Raw genomic sequence first — 26,179 nt, 5'->3', positions numbered from 1 at the left:
GAAGCCCCGCCCACAGCCAGGCGGATTTAGAAAAAAAAAGTATTATTATTATTATTATTATTATTGTTGTTGTTGTTGTTGTTGTTGTTGTTGTTGTTGTTGTTGTTGTTATTATTATTATTTTTGACCCACATATTCACAACATAAAATATGGAAGAGGATTGGGGCCAGGTATGAGTAAAAAAAAATAATGAGTTGATTTTTTTTCTCGCAGTTCGAGAAGAAAATGACGAGAATAAAGTTGAAATACGAGACTAATGAATACATTTTAAAAAAGGCAAATTTACGAGAATAAAGTCAATTTAAGATATTAACAGATCCATTGCCCCTGTGTCAATAAGTCAGGTAGACTGTAAACTACAACCTGATTTTCATCAATGCCATAAAATGAGCAATAACCACAATATTTAAGGGTGTAGTAGAACTAAACTATCCCCCTACACACGAATGAGATATTATCGTAGCTACTACAACTATTGTTTTGGGATTGGGATTGGGCTTTTATGTGAACTTTTTAGACATATATAAGTCTACTTAACCCAACACAAAAAGTAACTTTATTCTTGTCATTTCGACTTTTTCTTCTACTACTACTACTACTAATAATAATAATAATAATAATAATAATAATAATGATTATAGTAATAATAATAAAGTAAGGATTTCAATTATTTTGCCTCAATTTACCACAACTCTCAAGACTTATTTGCAGCGGTTGAATGTAACTAAGTACATTTAATCACGTAAACCGACTGTACTAGAGTACACTTTTGAGGTACTTGTACTTTACTTGAATATTTCCATTTAAGAGGCATTTATTGTTTTTAATTATTTACAATTATAACACATTTTTATAAATGACACCACATAACAGTATGGTAAGTTGTTAAAACCAGATTCGTTACAGATTTAGACTACATTGAATTTAATTTAAACACAACTTAAAAGGTGGGGTTTAATTAAGAAATTTATGTTATAAACATGAAGTGTACAATTGTGGGCCTTATAATAATAATAATAATAATAATAATAATAATAATAATAATAATAATAATAATAAGTGTCTATCTCAATCCACAGCCGATCGATAGTGAGCACTACGAACCACTACAAAGAGTTAACATTTTATTGAAATCTTTTGACTGTGCTGAGATTGATGGCCACTCAAGCTTATTTTCATTATTTTTTAAACGGCGTTTGGTTCAAGACATAAGTAGTAGACCGTCGATAGAGGGAAAGCCAGGACGACGAGTCGATCACCAAGAGTTGTGGATGAAAGCCGCGAGCTAGCAGGCTAGCTGGATAACTAGCGTAGCCTGGTTTGATGGAGGCTGGCCGGGGGGCGGAAAACCACGATGGAGCGGCGACGACAGGCAGCTGCGTAGCTTCAACCGGGAACAGAGTTGCATCAAACCCTCGTCAGCTTGCACACAGTACCTGAGCACGGAGAGGACGAGCACGATATGCAGTGAGTACCGATTTTACAAGCGGCGGCGGATCAATCCCGCTAAAAGTTTGAGCTGGGCCCGCTGCCACTAGCCTCCGAGTTAGCCGGTTAGCTCAGCCCAGGCATCCTCTAATGTGGCAACCAGCCGGCGTTAAGACTGGAGTAACGTATCAATAAAGCGTTGTTTCAGGCTTCCACATTAGTTTACAGCCAACATATATGTTTAAACTGTCAACAAAGATGTGTATTTAATGCTTACTGCCTTAGTAAACACATTAGCTCGCTTCTCCGCTAGCTAATTAGCTAGTGGAGAGATGCTCAGGAAGATTTAATTAATACTGTCATGGAGATGATAAACCGGATTAAAAGCACTGCAAAGTGATGTTTTATTATCCTTATCAAAACAAACATGGCTCAGTTCGAAATTCTATTTTCAAAACAAAACTTCTCATCTTCTCTGACATTTTTGACATCAGATGATCTGCTAACACTACACTTCATGGTGATGAAGTCTCACCTGTCACTGGGTTTAAACCAATGCCTCTGCAAAATAGTCAGTCTTTTCACATTTTACTCATTGTGGCTTTGAATTTCACTGCAATATATAAAATCTGTATAAATCTATAAATCCTGCAGCTCTATGGAATCAGCACAATCATGGTTAGAAGTGGGGACAACTCAAACACGTCTTTGTGCAGAATAACACAATTAGAATGACAAAAATCATTACAAAAAAAAAAGAAGAAAAAATGCGAGCTGAATTTCTCTAATACATTTTTTAATATTCTATATATATACACACCAACTATTTTCCAAGGACCCAAAAGTGTCATGAATATTGGAGGGGAAAATTGGGTGTCCACATATTCTAACGTTACATATTGAACTGCCTCTCCTGTCCTCTCCTCACCTCTGTGTAAACAGCCTCTCCTCTCCTCTCCTCTCGGCTCTGTGTAAACAGCCTCTCTTGTCCTCTCCTCTCTGCTCTGTGTAAACAGCTTTTCCTGTCCTGTCCTCTCCTCTCTGCTCTGTGCTCTCCTGTCCTCTCCTCTCGGCTCTGTGTAAATAGATTTTCAGAGAATATTTGTCACTTGACAAGCAGAATCTCAGCAGAATCAATCATGGCTTCACAGTGTCTCTGAGGAGCAGAATTTAATGTTTTTAACAGGATTTAGTTATTCCAAATGGTTTATTTTTGGCGATCTTTTAAATGAAACATGAAGAATAAATGGATTTTGACAGAAATATGACATTTTTAAGCTTTGTTTTGGTTACTTTTTCTAACAGAAACTTTTGTAACTTATGATCCATACAAGGACTGTCAGAAAGTTTAAATTCTGGTGACAGCTGTAGAGCAGTTTCTCTGAAATGTCTCTGATTTTTGACGGTTTCTTTTCTTCTTTTTTTTCAGGTCATGAAGCGGGTTCGCACTGAGCAGATCCAGTATGCGGTGGCTCAGTACCTAAAGCGGAGGCAGTATGTGGACACTGACGGCTCCTTGAAAGGTGCCAAGCTCTTCCAGTCAGCTGAGGAGATGGCTGCCAGCCTCACAGGTGAGCAAACCGCAACAAACATGAGGATGAAGGATACAGATTTTGCACTGACACGACTCTGCAAACATATTCGGAAGGCCGCTTTCTGAAACAAATACATTCTTTACAGTCTTGTATAGTCTTTGTACGGAGATATGATGGGAGTCTATGAGATAATAATGTAATTAGAAAAAACAGGCAGTAATATCGGTTTGTGTGTGTGCAGGATGTTTAAAATACCCAACAGGTTATAAAATAATGCAAGAAGTTACATTAAAATGCTGCTTACATTTTTTTTTACATAATATGCTATTTTAACATATTTATCACTCTGAAAATGCCAATTCTGCATAATGATTATTTTACATACATTTACATGATGGTATTTTCGCCTTCTACTTTTTTTCCCTCCTTCTCTGAGCAGTGCAGACAGAGTCGGGATGTGCCAACATCGTCTCCGCTGCACCCTGCCAGTCCGACCCACAGCAGTATGAGGCTCAGTACTCGAGGCTGCGCTCCTTTCTGTCAGGTATCACGTCCACACTCCTGCTGCACATCATTTTTTAAGTTGTTATTAATATGATTTGGCCGAGCTTGTTTCTATAAGTCCTTTTTGAATGCAATGTTCTCAATACTTTTAATTTCTCATAAATCAGAGACAGAAATCTCCTGGGCGAAGGAGGTGAGCAGCGTCCTCTACCCGCTCTTCGTCTACCTCCATCTGGACATGGTGCACTGTGGCCTGAAAGGGGCGGTAGATGGTTTTTACAGTCGTTTCCACAGCGCCTTTCTTCAGGACAGCGAGCAGCGTGCCATCATCGAGCAGCTCCGCCATGTTCTCACTGCTCAGGATGTTGCAGCCAACCCCAAGCTGAGTGCCTTCCTGGAGCACAAGTATGTAGTTCACCTGACAGAGCCGGCCTACAGCTACCTGCTGCGTTACCTGCAGAGTGAAGACAACAGCGCCCTCTGCAGGGCCCTCAGCACACACCTGCAGGTGGAGGTCACCGCCTCAAGGCGCACAGACTACCAGCTGTATGGAGCTGCTGGTGGGGCAACCGCCGCCCCAAACTCCACCTCTTCCTGGGCGGGAGTGGACGGGGCGGAGGGCGGGGAGGGAGTGGAGGTCCCTGCAGGGATCCCACAGAGCGAGGCGGCCCTGGAAGCTCTGCAGGACTGTATAAAGAAAGTCCGCGAGGGCCCGCCCACGCTCACCACCGTGTGTTTTTACGCCTTTCACCACACGGAGCAGATGTTGAACACCGCTGAGGTCTCAGCTGACAGCCGGCTCCTTGCTGCCGGCTTTGACAGCTCCACCGTGAAACTGTGGAGCCTCCGAGCCAGAAAGCTGAAAGCCAAACCGCATCAGGCGGACGTGTCACGCATACACCTGGCCTGCGACGTACTGGAAGAGGAAGTGAGTTGAATGAAGGAATAAAAACTCTCTGATGGTTCTTTCAAATGGCCAGTTTTATCCAAAAAGTAGTTAAAAACCAAAAGATAATTCAATTTACAGTCATATAAAGCAGCAAATACTCTTGTTTGAAAAACATCTAACATTTAAGTGATTAATTATTACACACTTCATTAGAGATGCAGTTAGATATTTCTTATGATAATCTATTTATACATTCATTCATTTACGTAAAATACTTTACAGACTGCATTATGGACAATGCCCTTTACTTATTAATGAAGCTTAAAGTGAGATTATGATATTACTAGGAGATTTTAAATGAAGACAAGCAGAAGTCAGCCTAATTTTTGAACGAATAAGAGCTGAAATGTTTAGTCAATTACTAAAATTGAGAGGAAAAATTAATCAACTTTTTTAATATTTCACCTATTTCCTATTTTTACTCTTAAAAATTGTGATGGACAAGTTTTCTGACATTTCAGACAAAACAATTGAGAAAATAATAAGCAGTTAAAAGGATAATGAATATATTTGTTTGGTGCAGCTCTATAACTAAAACTTGTAATTGATTGAATTGAAGGTTTTTACTTTTTTCTTTTTAACCACGTAATTTGTGAATTCAAATGAACAGTTGAAGATGATGGCGGGTAATGTCAGATGTCACGTGTGTTTCTCTTCAGGTCGACGAAGAGGACGGCTCCGGCAGCGAGATAAAAACGCTGCGAGGTCACAGTGGCCCGGTGTTTCGTACTGCGTTTTTGACGGACAGCTCCGGTCTGCTCTCCTGCTCCGAGGACACGACCATCCGCTACTGGGACCTGGGTAGCTTCACCAACACGGCACTGTATCAGGGTCACGTTTACCCGGTGTGGGACGTGGACGTCAGCCCCTGCAGCCTTTACTTCGCCAGCGGCTCCCACGACCGGACCGCCCGCCTCTGGACGTTCTCTCGCACTTACCCGCTGCGGCTCTACGCCGGCCACCTCGCCGACGTCGACTGTGTCAAATTCCACCCAAACTCTAACTACCTGGCCACCGGCTCGACAGACAAGACTGTCCGGCTGTGGAGCACCCAGCAGGGGGCGTCTGTCCGCCTCTTCACTGGCCACCGTGGCCCCGTGCTGTCTCTCGCCTTTTCACCAAACGGGAAATACTTGGCGTCCGCCGGCGAGGACCAGAGGGTGAAGCTGTGGGACTTAGCTTCAGGCACGTTGTTCAAAGACCTGCGGGGACACACGGACAGCGTCACCAGCCTGTCCTTCAGCCCGGACAGCAGCCTGGTGGCATCCTCGTCTATAGACAACTCGGTCCGGGTGTGGGACATCCGGAACTCCCACGGCGGCACGCCAGCCGACGGCTCGTCCAGCGAGCTGGTGGGAATGTACACTGGAAACACGAGCAACGTGCTGAACGTCCAGTTCATGGCCTGCAACCTGCTGCTGGTGACGGGAACTGCACAGGAGAAAGCAGAACCATAGCCAAAGCTGTCCGGCTTTTTGTGTGGAAGTTTTGGAGAGTTTGAATGTCTCCAGATGTTTGCGGACACCGGTTTTCTTCCCCGAGCTGCTGAGAGGTTAAAGGTCACCCCCCTGCACAGGACTTTTCCTCAGTAGTTCTTGGTATAGAAAAGAAAAAAGAATAAATATCTTTATTTGTAATCCACAACTCTCCTCTTTCTACAACAGATTTAGATATTCAGTAATAGATAAATTACAATTTATCCTTGTTGGTCTTTTTTCTATTTACCAAAGCATCTTCACTAGGTGTCAGTATTAAAATGTTCTTCCATTTCTCTCTTGGTTTGTCTCTGAGCTGACCTACTGAAGGTTTTGAGTAATAAAAAGTGTAAATAGCCTTGTTGAGGAAATTTCTACTGAAACAAAGGCTGTTATTTTTCGCACTATTCTGTGAGCGGCATGAACTGTGCAATGCTTCAAAAAGTGTAAATAAACTGTATTTTTGTAATATTCTGGCTGCCGAGAGTTGCCACCCAGGTTGTGCTTAATGAGGGCTAAAAAAAAATACTGACTTAGAAACTGATTTCATACATTCAGAGTGTGATGAGTTTTTTTATATAGTTATTTTGAATATTTCATTTGTAAATTCAGCCTGGAAGTTGTCCTTTTATGTTTGTCAGTAAACTTTTGTTCCCTCCTGTAGCCCCACAAACAAGGAATAAATAACAGAATTTATTTGAATTAATGTTCAGTCAGTTCCTTTTTCTTTATGTTGTCACTTGTATCAAGCTGGTTTGAGTGTCTTTTGTTATGTATATGAAACACACTGATACTGATGCTGTTAAACCTGACGCACCAGACTGGATAGACAGGACACGCGTCAGTGAGACTCTTAAGGGATAGTTCGCATGTTTGGAAGTGTAGTTGTATGAGTCTGCGTACTATCTACAGTAGATGGCAGCTTTCACCACTTTACCTTGCAGTCAAACAGCCTTTCTGCTGTGGAACTGAAGCAGTTAACTTGGCCACCCGACTCCTTTGACAAAAACAGTAATTTTACAGAAGCACGGTCATAGTTTGAAACAATCGGTTGAGGTGAGGACACGGTGTTACTGTGTGACTTTGGCGCTCTAAAGGATCTATTTGCATTCATTAAAGTCACAAAATAACCCAAATAAACTCACAGCTGGAGGCAGCAGTGGACAAGCAACTCCAGTGTCCTGTGAGGTAAAATTACCGTTTTTGTCAATGGGGTCTGGTGTCTTTGAATCTGTATTTACAACCAAATATATATCATTCTGAAATGGGCTTTTGTGCTTGTTTTTAAGTCAAATGAATGCACAAATTGTACATATAACGCAGTATTTCTACACTGTGGCATTTTAATCATAATGTAATTGATCTAATGCTATAGTACTGCTTGTCTGTTCCCTATTAGCCATTTATTTCTAATTCCGGTCTAATTAAGGTTGTGTAGCATCCAGAAAAAGCACTTGTGCATGCAATTTCTGGGGGATTTTTGCAGCCAAAAAGGTCAAGCAAACCCTCAAGAATTATTTTCTTACTGCACAACATAAAACTGTTGTTTTGCACATCACAAATCACAAGTCTTTGCATTCAAGTTTTGTGAAAACAAGTGCGAGTAGCAGCACTTCATAGCATGCAGCACGGCCAGGGGGGACGAAGGTTTCAAGTTCAAGTCAAGTTGCAAGTCTTTTTTTCAATTTTCATTGAGTCAAAGGTAATGAACTTTGTGTCTGACTCGAGTCCACACCTCTCCACTCGAGTTATGTGAAGAATCCAGTGGTGTGTGGCAGGAATGTTATAGGATGTCAGACGGGAGGAGGACAGAGTCTCAGACTGATGGTGGCACACCCCGACCCGGTCTGCTCGGCTCAGAGACAGAGAGAGAGAGAGATAACACTATCACCTGTACCTGTGGACTGATTATGAGCCAGTGGGCCCCTTAGCACAGACATGTAAAAGGTCTCCCACCAGTCTTCTGTAGGAGGACACCCAGACCAAAAGAGACATGTAGTTCAATTGACATTTGTGGTGTTTTTTTTTTTTTATTTACTTCTTTGAGGTATCTTTGTTTCTGTTTTCTAGTCATATTGCAACACTTTGTGGTCTTTTTGTGTGTCTTCAGGGTATTGTTGTATCTGTTTTCTGGTCAGTTTGCATCTCAGAGCCATTATTCTTTTCTCTCATCATTTTTTGTCTCTGGCCGTTTTGCATCTCTTTGGGGTATTTGTTCTATCAGTTTATTTATCATTTTGCTTCTCTCTAGTAATTTTTTGTCTCTATTGTTGGGTTTCCGTCTCTTGAGGGTGTTTTGTATCTTTAAAAAAAGTGATATTATCCCTATGGTCTTTTTATACCACTCGAGTCATTATTCATCTTTGTGGTTGCGAATTGCGAATCTTTCTGTTTCTGTCTGTATCTTGTCTGTAGGAGTTTTTTCTCTCTTTGTGGTCATATTGCATCTCTTGGGGTATTTCTGTGTCTGTCTAGTCATTTTGCATCTATGTGTTGCATCTCTCTGGTCATTTTTCGTCTCTTTGTGGTCAAAGGCTCCTTAAATAAGCCAACAATATCTGTAACTGTTACCACTTTAAAAACTGAATAGTGAGCCCTGAACCCATCCTCTATAGAAGTCAGTCACCCGGTCGCTCTCGCTCTCTCTCTCTCTAACTCTCTCGCTGTCTCTTTCTCTGTGATACTTTTGCTACTTTGTCAAAAATATCTGTCTATCTTTAAGTTTTCCCCAAACAATTCACAATATGTCACACTTTAGGGTCACAGGATGAATATGAATGTAGAAATGCATTTTTCTTTTCCAGGATTTCCTTATTTTTCCATTTTTTAAATTGTGAAATACTACACTTTTACATGTTACAGCTTTTAAACAACTCACTCAACCCACTCAAATCAAATAATCTGATAAGGAGAAAGCTACATCACACTCGTAGACATGCTGTCTGTGGTGAGGGCTGTCAAGTAGATATTAGTTTGTATTGAGGGGTCGCATTAGCTGCTGACAACTTGAAGAGAGGCGGGGTCTGTCTCTACCTGTGGACCTTTGTGAGTCTGACATGCATGTCTTTGGACTCTGAGAGGAAACCAGAGCATCTAGTGAACATGCAAACTCTGTGCAGAAAACGCAGAATGTGCTTTCTCTGCAGAAACACTGCCTCCCAGTTATGGTAGCTCTATGCAACAGTATTTTTTGTTCCTTTAAGTGTACAAAAAGTTTCCATTCAGAGATGCAGATTAGAATGAATACACCACTTCAAGCTATTTAATTGATCTGTTGCCAAACCATCAGGAATTAATTTTTACAGATTCCTTCAGGCCAAGCCCAAAGACAGAGAGAGAGAGAGATAAGAGACGAGAGAGAGAGAAAGAGTCAGCGGGGCGAGGTTCAACGCCACAGGAGGACAAACCAGTTTCTCTGTGCAGGGTGTGTACCTGCCAGCCCTACCGACTTGACAGGCTCGTCCCTGCATCAGACACTCGGCAGGAGACTCGCTCCATCACACGCCACCTCTTCTTCGCTCTCTCTCAGAGGTGAAGATGCCTCTCCAGTCCACTCTGTCGGGCTCAGGCTCCAAAAAGGCCCTGAACACGCAGTGGGACGGGAAGTCCTTTGAGCAGCTGAGGCAGGAGTGTCTGCAGAAGGGGGTTTTGTTTGAGGATCCAGACTTCCCCGCCGTCGACTCCTCGCTCTACTACAGCCAGAGTGTCCCCGTCCACATTGAATGGAAGAGGCCCAAGGTATGTAGGCACACATCACATATATAGATTTTGAGTATTAGGGGGGTTTGGCCAAAGCAGCATCCAGAGAATTGAGGAAAAGTGTCCAAATCTGTGTCCTGAATTCAGTTTTTGAGAATGAATGAATGAAATGTTTTGATTACTCATCCTCTGAGAGGTTTTATGATAACTCAGCACTATCTTTAATATCCCAGCTGTTTTAGTGATAAATAGGACTTCCTTACTGTTCTAATAGGCACTTAAAGTTTAATAAATGTAAAACTCTGGTTCAAAACAACTGGATTAACTGAAAACTGTCAGTGGCAGTTGAGTGACTGAATGATTGTTGGCAGGATCAGTAATTACAGACATAATGAGACTTCATAAAAGAAGTGGATGTTTATGTGAAATTATTGCTTTTAATACTAAAACGGGAATTAAGTACATATCCAGTCGTAGCTGCAGAACCAGTTCTGCAGGAAAACTGTGTAAATAGAGTCAAGTGCAGCAGCAGTTTCCTCACTACGCAGACTTTAAACCCACACGCCTCTACTTATCTGCAGTAAAAGCAGCTGTGATTGTCTGCTCACAAGCCCAGCACAGGTGTTTGATTTGGTCATTTTTAACCAATCAGCTTCAGACTAAAACATATGCAGAAGCTCTATGAGTTTATTCAAGATGTTTTTTGTCTCTGGTGTCACTTTAGATTCTAAATATGTGGGAGGGGGTTTAGCTTACAGTGCAGCAGTTTTACCTACAAGTGACCGGGGTGGAAAACTCACCACTCATGTTCGTTACATTTCTGTCTTGGGCGTTCCTTCAGAGTAAATGCTTCAGCTGCCTTCAGTGTGTCTGTGTTTCAGTGACTGGGATTTCGAGCTGATTAATATGCCTGGAATGTGAACACACCTATTAAAGGCACTTGTGTCACCTCTCAACTGTCAGTTGTATTCTTTTTTTTCTTTTTCTTAAATAAACCAACCTGTTCCATTTCCGGTTCGTCCACAGGAGATCTGCGAGAACCCAAAGTTCATCGTTGGCAATGCAGACAGGACGGACATCTGCCAGGGACAGCTGGGTCGGTACTCAAGTCATGTTTTGAGAATCTTTTATTTATTTAATTTTATTGAGGGTATTCATATAAAGACAGATATATAAAATTACAGATAATTAATGTTCTATTCTCTTTTCTTAAAAAAATAATAATAAAAACGAAATAACACAAATGACAAGTTGAAATATATATATAAATAAAAACAATGAAATTAAAAAATATATATATTTTTGAGAGACACTTTCAGGTGAATAGGGTAATTTTTTTAACTTATAGATATCACAATGAAACTTCCCCAGTTTGTTGGTAACATTAAGACAATATTTTTTTGCATTACAAGTTTTATTTTTATTTATTTAATGTTTAGATATGCAAATGAGGTGTGAACTCATTAAATATGCACTAATTTGCATATATTTTCAGGACATAAATCTGAACATTGGATTGAGAAAATGTCAAAGTTATTATTTTATTTTGTTGATATGTTAGATTCAAAGTTTTTTACTGAATGGAATTGGGATATCTCCTTTTATCATGTCATAAATTAGTAAATACTGTCAAAAGGCATTAAAAAATACATACATCAGGGTATGAATGATATGAAGACAAACTCCTCTGTATAAACCTTCAGAATATATTGAGGAATAAAACTGGTCAGTTTGGTGTCTGTAAGTGAAGCTGAAGTTGAGATTTATGAGAAAAAAATAGTTTTGAGAATACGGCCTTTAAAGGTTTTTATACCTTCTTAATGTAAAATCACTGTTTGAAGACAAAATATTGTATATATATATATCAAAATATGCACCCAAATAAGAAGACATGTTAGGGGAAGAAAATTAGCCCAAAACCACAAAATTGTTTGACCATAGGCCACAGAGAAACAGATGGAGCTTTAGAATGAAGTGGTTGGATACGACATCTTGCCAGAAGAGAAGTGAAAGCCAATATTTCTGATTGTAAACAGTTACCTATAAGAAAATCACCTGAGGAATTCAAATGTTTTGTTTTTGTGTCTTTTTTCTCTCTTAGGGGACTGCTGGCTCCTGGCAGCCATCGCTTCCTTGACCCTCAAAAAAGACACCTTGGCCCGAGTCGTCCCCCACGACCAGGACTTTGACCACAGATACGCCGGCATCTTCCACTTCCAGGTACAATAAGTATTGTCATGTTTCCAGCCTCTCCTGTCCTCTCCTCTCTGCTCTGTGTAAACAGCCTCTCCTGTCCTCTCCTCTCTGCTCTGTGTAAACAGCCTGTCCTGTCCTCTCCTCTCTGCTCTGTGTAATCAGCCTCTCCTGTCCTCTCCTCTCAGCTCTGTGTAAACAGATTTTCAGTGAATATTTGTCACGTGACCGTTGGTCTCAGCAGAATCAATCATGTCTTCACAGTGTCTCTGAGGAGCAGAATTTAATGTTTTTAACAGGATCTGGTTAGTGCAAATGCTTTATTTTTGAAGAATATGTAGAATAAAGAGATTCTGACACAAATATCACAATTTTAAGCTTTGTTTTGGTCACTTTTTTTAATGAAAGCTTTTGGTACCGATGATCTATTTATGGACTGTTGAAAAGTTCAAATTCCAACGATAATGCCTATTTTTTTAGTTTCTTTCTATGATAAACGGCGTATATTTCGGCCGGTTGCTAGAGTAGAAAGAGAAGAAAGTTTGAGGGTTGTGGTAAAACTATACGAGCCCATACAATATTACAATAGGAAAGACAAGGATTTATTAAACTATAATAAAGCAAAAGTAATTTGTTTTATTAATGGCTTCTCCAGAAAGAAGACAGAAAAAACATTGAAAAGGTCAACAAATAAGAATATCACCTGCCTCCTCCCATCCTTCTCCCTATACATGTAAGGGAAAAAATTAATTAGATTTTTTTTAAAAGTTACAATAATAATTAATTTAAGAATCCATGTTGAAAATAAATAAATAAAAAATAAGGATTTGCTTACTCATCATTACTCAAAAATTATTTTTAGGGTTAATCAGTTTATAGGTAATACCAATATATTTTTTTAATAATTATTTAGACATGAAGTCAATATGTTGCTTCCAGCTAAGCTTTTTGTTTACACATAAAAACATATTAAAGGTATTAGAGACTTGAGAGATGGCAAACCATCTATACGAACCCGTGCCGTATCTCTGCAGTAATTCTCATCTTCTGCTGGAAACAAGTTCTCTGTTTGTGTCTCAGTTCTGGCAGCACAACAAATGGCTTGACGTGGTGGTGGACGACCGGCTGCCGTCGGTCAGAAACAAACTCATCTTGCTTCACTCGGCTTCGAACAACGAGTTCTGGAGCGCCCTGCTGGAGAAAGCCTACGCCAAGTAAGAGAACTTAATTTTATATGTTGTTTTTAATAACATCTGCTCAAATGTGCATGAGACGAGGGTTGCAAAGGGGTGTAAAATGTCTGGTATATTTCTGGAAACTTTCCACGAGAAGTTAAGCTGTGGAATTTTGGAAATATTCTAAATCAGGAACTTTCAGTGGGAATTATGGACATTTATGGAGATTAATGGAAAGTAATTGGAATTTATGGAAATTAATGGGAATTCATGGGAATCCATGGAAATGTGCAATGTTCAATGGAAATTTATTGGAATTTATTGATTTTTTTAAATGTATGGGAATAAATGGAAATTTATGGGAATTAATGGAAATTAATGGGAATTTTTGGGAATTAATTAGAAATTGGGGGTAATTTAAAAGAAGTTTATCATATCCAAACATAAATATAAACATTTTGTTTTGTCATAAGCAGACATCCTGCAAAATAATACAAAACATTTTAACAGATTTATTTGGAAGTAGAACTTTATCAAGTTTTAATTATTTTAATGAACAATCAAAAAAAATATGTCTTCTTCCAACAACAAAGACATGCTATTACTCATTCAAAAATGAATTTAAATGACCCAAAAATCCCCCAAAAGTCCCTTTTTAACATGTAAACCCTCCTGTTATGTTCATTTCTCAGGAACAGCAATAATGTTTGTGGGTCAATATGACTCGAGGCAAAGTGTCAGAAAAAAAAATCCCAATAAACACTGTTTATATTTCATTGCTATCTCCATTACTAACCATTTCAATCAATATTTAGTGCGATGGTGTTCTTTACCTCTCACAGATCAATGAGGTTCAATGAGAATAATTCACTTGTTTTTCATAAAAAGTGCATGGTTTTCCATGATATTATTAAAAATATATATATTTTACATTTATTTATTTTTGTCAATGAAAAATACTGTTTACTACTTTTTTTTTTTTTTTTTGATTTTTAAACTTTGAAATGGGTTAACATATCCACAACATAACAGGAGGGTTAAATGAAGTTGAGGAGTAAGAATAGCAGATATTCAAGAGTACTTATTATGCTAGAATGTATTTTCCCTGACTATGTTTAAGTTCTCTGTTAAAGGCCAACCTTCAATTGTGTTAATTCCCAGTTTATTCCCATAAATTCCTGTTAATTCCCATGGAAAGTTTTCCAACCCTATGTAACACATCACATAGCTCAAAGCAAAGCTGAGGTTTTGGCCTGATAGTGGAGCCAGGGGGTCACCAAAATGATCAGGATTCATCCCCTGGGGAACATGAACGTCCGGACATCTTTGAACTTCTCTCTGACCGCTGTGACATGTTTCCTTCAGGCTGCACGGCAGCTACGAGTCCCTGAAGGGCGGCAGCACCATGGAGGCCATGGAGGATTTCACCGGTGGCGTCGGGGAAGTGTACGAAACCAAGAAAGCTCCAGACAACCTGTTCGGCATCATGAAGAAGGCGCTGGACAGAGGCTCCATGATGGGATGCTCTATTGATGTAAATGCTCTTTCTAATTTATGCCGTTTAATTATCAGGTCTTCCCCTCCTCTTTACCTGAATCGAGCTCTTCTGTTCTTTTATTTCCTGCAGATCACAAGCTCTGCAGAATCGGAGGCCAAGACGAGCTCCGGCCTGGTGAAGGGACACGCCTACTCCATCACAGGCATGGAGGAGGTAACGCTCAGCTCACATCAGGTGTCATGTGGTTCTGACTGGAATCAGTTTCAGCGCTGCAGAGCTGCTAACAGAGAAGACGTTCAATGATTGAAAACATTTATTTAGTTTAATTGCTGCCGCAGAGAAATCACACAAACAACCTCAAACACAGAAGGTCATTTCAGTTACTGTTTGCATGAAGAAAGCACTGTGAAAATGCTGCTTGGATATTATTTACCTGCAACCTTTTTGTTTTCTTTTTCAACCTGACCTAAAAAAGGAAAAATATTGTTAAAGGAAATGAAAACAAGCAAGCAAAGTCAAAACAAGCCAGATTTGTATTTAGTTTGTCAATTAAAATGTGTTCTTTTGTAGGTTTTTCTTAACAATAAAGTGAGAATAGCTATAGACAAACTCTTACATTAATAATAAACACATGAACTCTTTTGCTTTGGTTTCCAGGTGACTGTCAGAGGCAGGAAGGTCCAGCTGATCCGGGTCAGGAACCCCTGGGGTCAGGTCGAGTGGAACGGGCCCTGGAGTGACAAGTAAGCACAAAAAAAAAAAAATCTTAAATATTTCAAAATAAAGTCAAAGTCAAAGATAAATAAAAATGTGCAGGAGATGTGCAAAAAAACACAGGTGGCACTTGACTGTAAGAAAATAGTAAGCATTGTATATATACAAATGTGCAATGGTTATCATAGTGCAAAACGAGGTAGATTGTTATTGGATTGTCACATCATTTATAAAGTGCAGGTGCTGGATATGGGAGACAAATACAGACAAGTAAACCCATGGCTGGATTATGAGACAATAGGAGCAAACTTTTAAAAGACCAAGGCATTTTGCATTTCTCTTGTTATTTTGTATGTATCATCGGTTCATTCTCTTATTTCATTCAATCTGAAAAACAGTTTGTCAGCATCTACATTTATAGGAATCAAATATCACTGAAATGTTTCAGTTGTTTTCCATCTTTCTGACCTTGCCCCTGACACATGAGTTTACCAAGTGATTACATGAAACAAGTATACCATATAATTATGAGTCTCATATATCAGAGTTTCAAATTCCAGCAGAGCTCTCAAACACATTTCATGTATGTGTAAAAAAAAAAAAAAAAAAAGAAGAAAAAAATAGAACCAGGTGTATATTGAAAGCATTAGTATTCTGGCTTCTGCATGTTAAGGTTGTAACAGATTGTTTCATGTTGTGTTTGTCTCAGGTCCAGAGAGTGGAATTATGTTGACGCAGCAGACAAAAATCGCATCCTGCAGAATTCAGATGATGGAGAGTTCTGGTGAGTCCATGTGATGAATTCGGTCCAAATTATACTTTCAGAAAATGGTATAGTTAGAACCCTGTCTCAGTGTTATGAATGTACATTAAATCATAATAAATAAATCAATGTAAAGCTTCAGCACATTGCATGAGCTTCAACTGCAACTGGTTAAAGTCTGCAACAATTGTTGAGTAAAAACCTGTGATCAGAAACTGGACCTAATTTCCCTGCAGAGTTGTGAAGTGTGCAGCATCGCCATCACTGAGAGTTGAAGCTTAATGCATTTGCAACACATGTCAACAAAAAAGTGAGGTCTGCCAACCACTCAGGGTTGCTCAGTTCAACAACAGTGTGCCCTTTTACTTAAAAACAAGGTCAATTTCACATCTCAGCAAGTAGAACTGCTCCAGAACATGCAAGCTGTAGATTGAGCTGCTGTACTGTGCATCAAATTGCAACATAAAGCCAAAAACTCCTGATTCAGCGCTTTTGATCGGATGAGATGAAAAGCTCTGATGCAGACTGAGTGCTTCCGAATTAAATTTCTCAACTTCTCCATCCAGGCTCCATGAATTATCTGCAAAATGCATTGAAAAATGACCTTAAAAAGAGATTTTGATCTTCTTTATTCTGATGTCTCTTGCATGTCATCCTACTTTATAATTAAACTCAATGTTTTTTGAGAATGAAGGTGACAAAGCTGTGTATTTGGAGATGACACTGGTTGTGTTTGTGACACCAGGATGGAGTTTGACGACTTCAAGCAGAATTATGACAAGGTGGAGATCTGCAACATGACCCCTGACGCCCTGACCGACAACACAAAGCGCCACTGGGAGGTCAACTTGTTCGAGGGAAACTGGATCCGTGGCTCCACCGCTGGAGGCTGCAGAAACTACGTCGGTAAGACCACCAGATCTAAGAAGAATCTGAGAAGAATTCACCTAGGCTTTACTGCAGAATAAACATGTTTGGTTTCCTGGCAAGATTTTACAGGACAATTTCATTTTGGCTTCAAACTGTCTGTGTTTTCGTCCCAGACTGCTCTCTAAATATGCAAATCTTCAATGCACAGACACGTTTTGGACCAACCCACAGTTCAAGCTGCAGCTGGAGGACGCTGATGATGATGACGACGTGTGCAGCGTGGTGATTGCTCTGATGCAGAAGAACAGACGGAAGCTGAGAAAGGAAGGCCTGGACCTGGAGACCATCGGCTTTGCAGTGTACGAGGTCAGAAACAGAACATGTTCGAGCCTCTGATTCCTGAATAAAGGGATTTTCTTTTAATGGTGTCACTTTTTTCTTTGTAAAAAGTAAAGTTTAAAGTGCAACAAGGTTTAAAATCTACTTTTAAGTGTTTTAACTGGTAGTAAAGTGATGGAGCTCATCAGAACAGCCCTTCGATCAGGATTTCATGTCATCTTTAACTATTTACTTGACTAAAATTGACTTATTTCAAGTATAAGACAATACAAGAATACCATGTCTAAATAAATGTACTGTACAAGGAATTTATTTTGCATTATACTGCTGATCACTAGAATTTGTTGGTTGAATTCTTTATGAAGTAAAGTTAGTTTTGTTAGTTTAGCTGTAGTTTCTTTAGGAGGTTTTATTGAGATCAATTATGACATATAACGTGGTATCATCAGCATAGAAGCAGACTTTGCAGAGAGTAAACGACTATAAGTTATATTAGAATAAAAAATCAAGGGCCCTAAAGTTAATCCCTGTGGAACACCTTTAACAAAAACTTAATTTGAAGCCACATGCAACAACAGCTGCAGGCAGGATAATTGGAAGCAACTTATTTAGATTAATAAAATTGTGATCAACAGCTGTTAGAGCTACTTCAACAATAATTTGCTGGTAACTAAGATTGTGTTTCTATTGTTCTATTGAGGTTAAAAGTTAATTGTTGATCTTGAAAGCAACCTCATCTCAAGGTCCATTTAGTACTTGTAGCTTGTTCTGGAACTCTCAATCATATCTCTTGATCTTCATCAGCAGATGTAGTTGTAGTAGAATGAGAAGCAAACATGGACAAGTAGTCTTTAAAATGCCCATAAAAACTCAAATTTGAATGTTTACAGTCCAATGACAACTGACACAATCCACCTGCTGATGAAGCTCATTTAATACGATCTAAAACATCAGGAGAGCTACAAAATGGACCTCATTGTCAGATTGTTTATATACGTACGTTGCCTCTACTCATCATATTTTGTCAACCAATATGCAAACTGAAGTGTTCATTGGCTTGTTTTGTTCAGCTAGAACAAGTTTAATTAATCTCCTGTCTCCTGTCCTGTCTCTGTCTATCAGGCCCCAGATGGCGAGGACCAAGTGGGGAAAGACTTCTTCCGCTACCACGCGTCCAAGGCTCGCAGCAGGACCTACATCAATATGCGCGAGATATCGGAGCGATTCACGCTGCCTCCTGGGAAATACCTGCTGGTCCCCACCACCTTCCAGCCCCACCACGAGGCCGACTTCCTCGTCAGGATCTTCTCTGAGAAGAAAGCCGGAGCTCTGTGAGTGTTCAAAACAAACATTTAAAAACTAAAACAGCAAGAAGGGCAGTTGGAGAATGCAAACCTCCACCAAGGCCATGCTCTATCTTTATGTTAATGAAACTAAAAAAATATTAGTCCGTTATTCATGAAAATCAGACAAATAAAAATAAAATAAAATAAATAAAAATCAAACCAACCTCCATGACAGAGGTAATAAAAAGTATTTAAAACCTGTAGAGAATTTAAAAAAAAAAATGAACCTTTAAAGAGTCAGAAGAAGCGAGGAACTTTGGCACCATATCTGAATTCGAATTTAAATTAATAAATTCATTTTTGTTCAAATTTTATTTTTTGTAATGAATATTTGAGGATCCTTTCTGCAAATTATTTTAATCTGTATTGACAGCTGTAATGTCTCCTGCAGCTGCACAAAGTATCTGCACTCACTGGGCCTCATTCATGAAACGTTAGTAGATTTGTGCGTAGATTTGCACATAAAAGCCTACACTACTAAAAACCTACTCCGGATGCATGAACGCCGCGGGAAACTCAGATCTGATCGTAAACACGTGTGTATGATCATGAATGCCAATCCATCGTAAGGTGGCAGCGCGCTCCCGGTAATCAGCAATTAGCATGAACCCCGCCCATGAATTGCTAATGACCACCATATAAGGAGGTGTGTAGAGGCATCCTGTCGACCTGTCAGTCATGGCACAAAGAAAAAAAGCAGGAGAAAGAAAAAAAGATTTTTTCCGAAGCGGAGATTGAAATTATTTTGGGAGAAGTGGAGTCCAAAAAAAAAATTGATTTTCATCTGTTAGTAGTGGTGTGACAGCTCCTGTGGTGTCTGCGGGCTGGCCAGTGGGGTCATAAGCCACGGCGTCAGTGGGTAACCCCTATCCCCTATGGATATAGAAGGGTAAGTCCATATATAACACACACATGTGATTATGCAGGCTATATTCTTACCAATGAGCCAGCCGTCTCGCACAGCTCCATCCTCCAAACGCGTGCCAACTGCGCAATTACGCAGGATGAATGCGTCATGCGTCCCACCGGGCCACCGTGCCACAACGTTTAACAACACACACTTTGCGTCACAGATCAGTTGCACATTCACGGAATGAAAGTTTTTCCGGTTAATGTAAGCAAATGCATCACCGGATGGAGCCTTGATGCGTACGTGTGTGCAGTCTATGGCACCGATAACACCTGGCATGTTTGCAACTGCACTGAACCCCTGCATTACTTCTGTCTGCCGTTGTGCGCCGTATGGAAATTGGATATACTCTGGCATTAATTTAATGATACCTCTGAGAACTGCAGGCAGGATGCGGCTCATGGATGGTTGCGAAATGCCGGACCTGTCACCTATCTCCCGCTGGAACGTCCCTGTGGCTAGGAAGCCAAGCACAGATAGCACTTGTAGGTGTGCAGGGATGGCATGGCTGTGTTTTGTTGGCCTCGTCAGATTAGGCTTCATAATGTTGCATAAATGCAACAGAATTGGTCTCGGTAGTCTGAAACGACTAATCAACCATTCATCATTCTCAGCCAACAGATCTGCCCGATCCCTGAAGTACCGCTCTCTCCAAATAGCGCCTTGCGCCAAATCATGTAGAAGTACAAGTTCAGCCATGGTTACCATTAACTAGGACTGAGGGCCTTTTATACTGTGGGAGGTTTAATTAGAATTGATCCAGATATGGTAATGGTTTACATCCTTTTTGTGATTTTATTATTAGCCTATATTTTTATTATCATCATTTAACATGTAGAAAATAACGCGTAATCTATTGAGTCAATTTACATAGATAATTCACAATTATGAGTTTAATCTGAATCTTAATCCCGCCAATTGCCAACTAATTTAACTAAATATGTTATATTTTTAATCGTTTGTCATGTTTATATCACATGTTTCAAAGGCATCTGCGTATTGTGTACATAACAGAACGCATTATGAATTAAAATTGTAATTTCCAACAGTGACGAGCATTATTTATATGCGTTCTTAAATTTACACAAGCACTACGTGTGGTCAGCAGCATGTGTAGATTTTGTTAGTAGCTACGAAAAGATCGGAGCTACTAAAATATTGATGAATGCGGAGATGCACGTAAATTTCCGTCTGCGAACGGTTTACACACAAATTCGTTCTGCTCACGTTTCATGAATGAGGCCCACTGACTTTTATTTTAATCTTTATTGTGTTTAGGGAGTTGGGAACCACCGTCGATGCTGACCTGCCAGACGTAAGTAGATCACTCAGGAATCTATAATCAATCAGTCAGTCGACCCGTGCTGTTGCTATGTGCTGATGGTGTGTTGTTTTCCTCCAGCCGGCTCCACCCTCCGCTCCAGAGGAAGAGACGGACGAGGAGAAAGGTCTGAGGAGGCTGTTCAATCAGCTGGCTGGAGACGTAAGAAAAAAGTTCTGCTTCGTCTTCATTCAGATCGGTCCAACAGTGTTCACTTTTTGTCACACAACCAGGAGTTTGCCTGATGTGTAACTGTAAAAACCCATTAATTGGGGAATAAAGTTTAACATGGTCAAGCTTTTTAGCCAATTCTAATGTTGGCTTCTTCATCCCTAATGGCAGATATTTCAATTTGTGAGTCGGTCCCAACTTTCTTTGTCACAAAAAGTGACTGGATTTTTTTCCATTTTTTTCCACTGACCCATTTGACCCACTGGCTAATTTTTTTCTATAATACTTCATGTATTCAAAGTTTTCTCTTCCACTCTGTGTGTCTGCAGGACCAGGCGATCTCTGTCAGAGAGCTGCAGCAGATGCTGAACGGCGTTCTCAGCAGACGTAAGTTGTAGAAAATGTATTTTGACGTCTCCTTGTCGATTATTTAATTTAATTTAATTGTACTTCTGCCTTGATTTTAAAACAGGAAAAACTTTACAGGTGCAAAGGAGATAGCAAAGACGACTCTCGTGCATTATCTAACTTGCAAGACATAAATTTATCAGGAAAAATGCAGTTTTGTAGATTTTAATGAGTCACAAGACAAAAATGTTTAATGCAGCAGTTTTTCCTCAAATGCGGCTTACTTTGTTATTATGTAAAAAACATTGTAGATTTTAGAAATTGCAGTCCTCTAATTTATGGTCTTGTATGCAAATGCAGAAAAAGTACATTTGTTGCAGTCATTTGATGCCAAACGATGCATGTGGCACCTTTAATTTTTCCTTTGCAATGTATTTTCTGTTGGTTTTATCATTCATAAGTCATGCAAAAACAACCTAACTGTTTTATTTTGTTTTCAGGAAAAGAGATCAAGTTTGACGGCCTGAGTCTGAGCACCTGTCACAGCATCATCAACCTGATGGATGTATCCTTTAAAATGAATAACTGACTTGTTGTGAAAGTGTGGTTTAAGGCTACATATGTGAACATTAATCCTTTTAAATAAGTTTCTAAAACAACACAACTAAAATGTTTTCCTTGACAGTAAACCAGGTGGACAACTCAGGGCAGCTGGAGTTCCAGGAGTTTAAGGTCTTCTGGGAAAAGATGAAGAAGTGGATTGTAAGTGTTGATTTTGTGTTTTAAACTGGGAATTGGATGTGAAAAAAGTCCTCAGATCTGTAATACCACAGCGTAAAAATATGTGCATGTAAAAGTCCTGCAGTCATTTTTATTTCTTAAGTAGGAGTGCAAATGTAGCAGCAGCAAATGTAATTAAAGTACAAAAAGTAAAAGTTCTCATTGTGCAGAATATCAGAATAAAATATATCAGAATATTGGATTATAATTAGTGTGAGTGTGTGTGTGTGTGTGTGTGTGTGTGTGTGTGTGTGTTAGAGAGTGTGAGAGTGTGTGCTCATTTTATTCATTTATATATAATTTATACATGTTATTTTACATTCTGCTGCAACATATTCTCATGAAGGGTTTGTAATAATATGTTTGTTTATTATGTTTAGAATGTATCATATAAATCTGCAAAAGCTGTCCAATAAATGTAGTGGAGTAGAAATAGAAAGTTGCAAAATATGGACATTTTTAAGGAAAGTAAAAGTAGGAAGCTGAGTAAATGTTCTTATTACTTTTCTTTATTTGCAGCTGTAAATCAGCTCCAGCTGTGATTGTTTTGGTGTTGTGGTTGTTTGTTGATGAACTTGTGTTGTTGCAGATGCTCTTCTTGTCCTTCGACACAGACCGCTCAGGGAAGATGTCTTCCTACGAGCTTCGTAGCGCGCTCAAAGCTGCAGGTGAGACTTTATGCTACATTTAGCATTTTATTTTTCTTCACAAACATTTCTTATTACACTATTATCATGTTGAAATTCATTTTCTTATACATATATGAAGTATGTTCAAAATCTAAGTCAAGGCCCTCTTACTGGCTTTTTCATGGTCTTCCTCACTGGATGTTTCCTCATTTGTCATGGAGACTTTGAGCAAACTCTATCCACTGAGGAAGACCATGAGATGCAGCTGAAAGTGCCTGAAAAAGCCAGAAAGTGGACATTGAGTTCTTTCTTAAAATGTTTTTTTTTTTATGAAATGTTTTTTTTGCAAAGTCAAAACCGAGCAACAAAATAATGTTAAATAACATAATATAACATTAAATAAATGCTCTATGTGTGATTTTTAGAAGCACTTATATACTTAGTAATAATTGTTCATATATTTTCTATAAAAAATATGCCAGCTGAATGCAACATCATAGTGTATTTGCATTTATTTTCCATTCATACATATTGTGTGTGTGTTTGTGTGTGTGTATATTTATAAATACATAAATAATTCTATATTTTTTATTTTAAAAAATACTATTATTATTAATTTTAATTTATTTTTTTAATTTTACATTATATTTCTTATTTCAATACTTGATGCCCAGAATTTGCAAAGCAGTTAAATTTAATTCAATTCTTATTTATATTAACATTAGTAAGGTTGAATGCTCTTCCAGCATTAATAAAGAACGTATTAGTGCTGACAAACATTATTAAAGTATTGTTGCATATAGCAGCAGTGACACTACAGCCAATAAAAATAATAATAATCTAGCTTTTGGTGATGATGATGACGTTTGTTGTGTTTTTGTTGTTAATGAAGGCATGCAGCTGGACAACAAGCTGCTGCAGCTGGTCGGTTTGAGGTTTGCTGACGATAACTACGACATCGACTTCGACGACTACCTCACCTGCATCGTCCGTCTGGAGAACATGTTCAGTACGTCAACACAAAATCCTGCTTTCATCCACGAAAAGTATTACAGTGAAGATTTACTGATTGAATTTAGATTTATATTAATTACAGTCTGTATGACCCTACACATTGGTTTTTAGATAAGGTATGATAATCAATAACCGTAATCAATCAAAATGTATTGGTTAAGCACCTTTCGTACAGGACAGTGCAGTTAAAAGTGTTTTGCTGATTATTGACGAAAAGAAAAGATAAAGAAAAATCTTTTAAAAAGTTCAAATGTTAAAGAACAATGCTTGTGAGAAAATAAATTAGATTGAAAAATAATTAACTTAATTAAAAAATATAAAAATAATTTAAAGAAAAATAAATTCAAAAGCTCAACATATATAGAATAAAAAGAGAAAAAAATATTGTATTATATAATATATTTTATATAATATAATATTACTATATATAACTATATATATATATATAAAACTATATATATATATAAAATATATATATATAAAACTATATATATATATATATATATATATATATATATATAAGGTACTTTAAACTAGAGAAAATACATAAAGAGACAAAAATTAAGATAAATAAAACTGACACTTATTTTTATTATTACTTTTATTATTACTTTTATTAACATCTATTGTCTGGATTTTAGATGTTGTGTCTATTAATTATTATATGCATTATTAATAAAAATAATTTAAAAGTTAAATATATAAATAATAAAATAAATGAGAAAAATATATAATATAAGATATATTTTAATAATATAATAATTCTATACAAAAGGTACTTCAACTAGAGAAAATACATAAAAAGACAAAAATAAAGATAAATAGAACTGATGATAATACTAATTATAATAGGACATATTGCACACAGAGAACAAGAACTATTATTATTACTATTATTAACTACTATTGTATTGTCTGGGTTTTAAATGTTTATCCTAGAGGTCATAGCAGCTCATTTTATACAGTGAGCTGCAGCCTCTTAAAGACAGAAAGTTCAAATAAGTCTCAGAGGATTTCATCTTGAAGATTTATCGGTGTTTAAGTGAACTTTAAGGGAGTCATTTGTCATTTCTTCCTCTAAACCAGGAGCTTTCAAGGCCATGGACACTTCCAGGAGAGGGCGGGTGAACATGAACATCATGCAGGTAAAGATTAGTCCTTTAATCTCTGCAAATACACATGTGGTGTTTGTTTTACACACCTGCTGAACCAGACAGGTGGGAGTTATCCTGCTTTTTTACAACACTTTTATTTTCCCCTCACAGTTCCTGATGTTGTCGATGAACTTCTGAGGAGAAGCTGGAAGCAAACAGAAGCCACCAGAAGAACAAAACGTGTGCAGCATGTTGAATATTCAGGCCGCGACGGTGCTCAGATGCAATTTCTATTTTTCTTTTTTTAAATTCTCAACATCCGTCTGTTTGTATGGGTTTTGTTTTTTTTGTTTTTTTTGTTGAACTAAATAATGTGAGATGCTGTCTGCGCTAAAGTGCTGGAACAATGGGATCAAATGCTAAAATTTGCTGACTTGTGCTTTTGGACCAAAGATTGTTTTATTATTTTCTCTCTGCATGAAGTGGAAATAAATTTAGAACAAAACGTCTGGCCTGGATTTGAGTCAATGCTCCTGAGTTGGACATATATCTCTTAAATTTTATGATGAATCAAGATTTATATTCTTCTGGACTAAAAACAGTTTTTCTTTATTATAATACAATAACGAGATACAATAACACAGTGAAACTCACAGAAATATCAGATAAATTCTGTGTGATTCTTCACATTTTTAGTGATGCAAAGGGACTGAAACTTCTGCAAACATTTAATAGTTATCTTTATCTTTATCTTTTTGCAGGTTTAAAGTGCTCCTAAGTAAAAAATACCAATTTAACATTGCGTAATTTTATGTGTTTTATCTGTAACAGAGATGGAAGAAGTACTCAGATATTTTATTTTTGAAACAGAAAAAAAAACTTGTGGAAGTTATGTAGTTGAGTAAAAAGTACATTATTTCCCTCTGAGATAAAGAGGAAAACAAGCAGTGGAAAAAATCAAGTAAAAGTACCTTAAAATTGTACTTACAGTACATGTAATGTACTTAGTTACATTCGAACACTGTAGCATGGTACATATATATACGTTTGTGATTTATTTATTTGCAGCAGAGACACGGGGGGTTGTTTTGATGAAACAGACTTTACTTGTCACTTTTCACACAGCAATAAATTTATTCATTATTAATAGCAGTAATAACAAACAGCATTCAATAACAATTAAACAATAAGAACTGATAAAAGCTTTCTTTAATGTCATTAACTTACAGTGAGGGAACACCAGAGGAAAGAACCTGTACCAAGAGGTAAACAGATTAAAATAAATATTTAGAAAGCAGATAAGACAGACGTATAGAATATACGAATGAAAATGATGTTGATGCAGGAGGATCAGTGTGCAGGTTGCAGACTGATGAGTGGGTGCAGGTGTTTGACAGAGAGAAAGAATGTTGATTGAACCAGA

General features: G+C 38.2%; 2 protein-coding genes across 2 annotated transcripts; both read left to right on the top strand.

Moving 5' to 3' along the window:
• Positions 1–1,331: 1,331 nt before the first annotated feature.
• taf5l (TAF5-like RNA polymerase II, p300/CBP-associated factor (PCAF)-associated factor) lies at positions 1,332–6,594 on the top strand. Its single transcript, XM_059340632.1, has 5 exons — positions 1,332–1,468; positions 2,859–3,000; positions 3,404–3,508; positions 3,636–4,396; positions 5,077–6,594. The coding sequence occupies exons 2-5, from the start codon at positions 2,862–2,864 to the stop codon at positions 5,872–5,874; spliced, it is 1,803 nt and encodes a 600-aa protein (XP_059196615.1). The 5' UTR covers positions 1,332–1,468; positions 2,859–2,861; the 3' UTR covers positions 5,875–6,594.
• A 2,724-nt stretch (positions 6,595–9,318) lies between these two features.
• capn9 (calpain 9) lies at positions 9,319–25,261 on the top strand. Its single transcript, XM_059341926.1, has 20 exons — positions 9,319–9,630; positions 10,618–10,687; positions 11,693–11,811; positions 12,865–12,998; positions 14,325–14,493; positions 14,587–14,670; positions 15,115–15,200; positions 15,881–15,955; positions 16,680–16,840; positions 17,013–17,170; positions 18,266–18,474; positions 20,678–20,714; positions 20,802–20,882; positions 21,221–21,278; positions 21,740–21,804; positions 21,933–22,001; positions 22,609–22,687; positions 23,541–23,657; positions 24,749–24,807; positions 24,928–25,261. The coding sequence occupies exons 1-20, from the start codon at positions 9,430–9,432 to the stop codon at positions 24,952–24,954; spliced, it is 2,058 nt and encodes a 685-aa protein (XP_059197909.1). The 5' UTR covers positions 9,319–9,429; the 3' UTR covers positions 24,955–25,261.
• The last annotated feature ends 918 nt before the right edge of the window (positions 25,262–26,179 follow it).

Source organism: Centropristis striata, chromosome 1 (assembly GCF_030273125.1).
Source record: "Centropristis striata isolate RG_2023a ecotype Rhode Island chromosome 1, C.striata_1.0, whole genome shotgun sequence".
NCBI classification, from domain to species: Eukaryota; Metazoa; Chordata; class Actinopteri; order Perciformes; family Serranidae; genus Centropristis; species Centropristis striata.
The sequence above is the reverse complement of the archived record's forward strand: the minus strand, read 5'-3'. Positions and strand labels throughout refer to the sequence as shown.

Bases quoted from the DNA above. Each gene is read 5' to 3' on its own strand.
- taf5l (XM_059340632.1), top strand. From the start codon at position 2,862: ATGAAGCGGGTTCGCACTGAGCAGATCCAGTATGCGGTGGCTCAGTAC. The intron at 3,001-3,403 runs GTGAGCAAACCG...TTCTCTGAGCAG, and splicing joins GATGGCTGCCAGCCTCACAG to TGCAGACAGAGTCGGGATGT. The intron at 4,397-5,076 runs GTGAGTTGAATG...GTTTCTCTTCAG, and splicing joins GCGACGTACTGGAAGAGGAA to GTCGACGAAGAGGACGGCTC.
- capn9 (XM_059341926.1), top strand. From the start codon at position 9,430: ATGCCTCTCCAGTCCACTCTGTCGGGCTCAGGCTCCAAAAAGGCCCTG. The intron at 16,841-17,012 runs GTAAGACCACCA...TTCAATGCACAG, and splicing joins AGGCTGCAGAAACTACGTCG to ACACGTTTTGGACCAACCCA. The intron at 22,688-23,540 runs GTGAGACTTTAT...TTGTTAATGAAG, and splicing joins TAGCGCGCTCAAAGCTGCAG to GCATGCAGCTGGACAACAAG.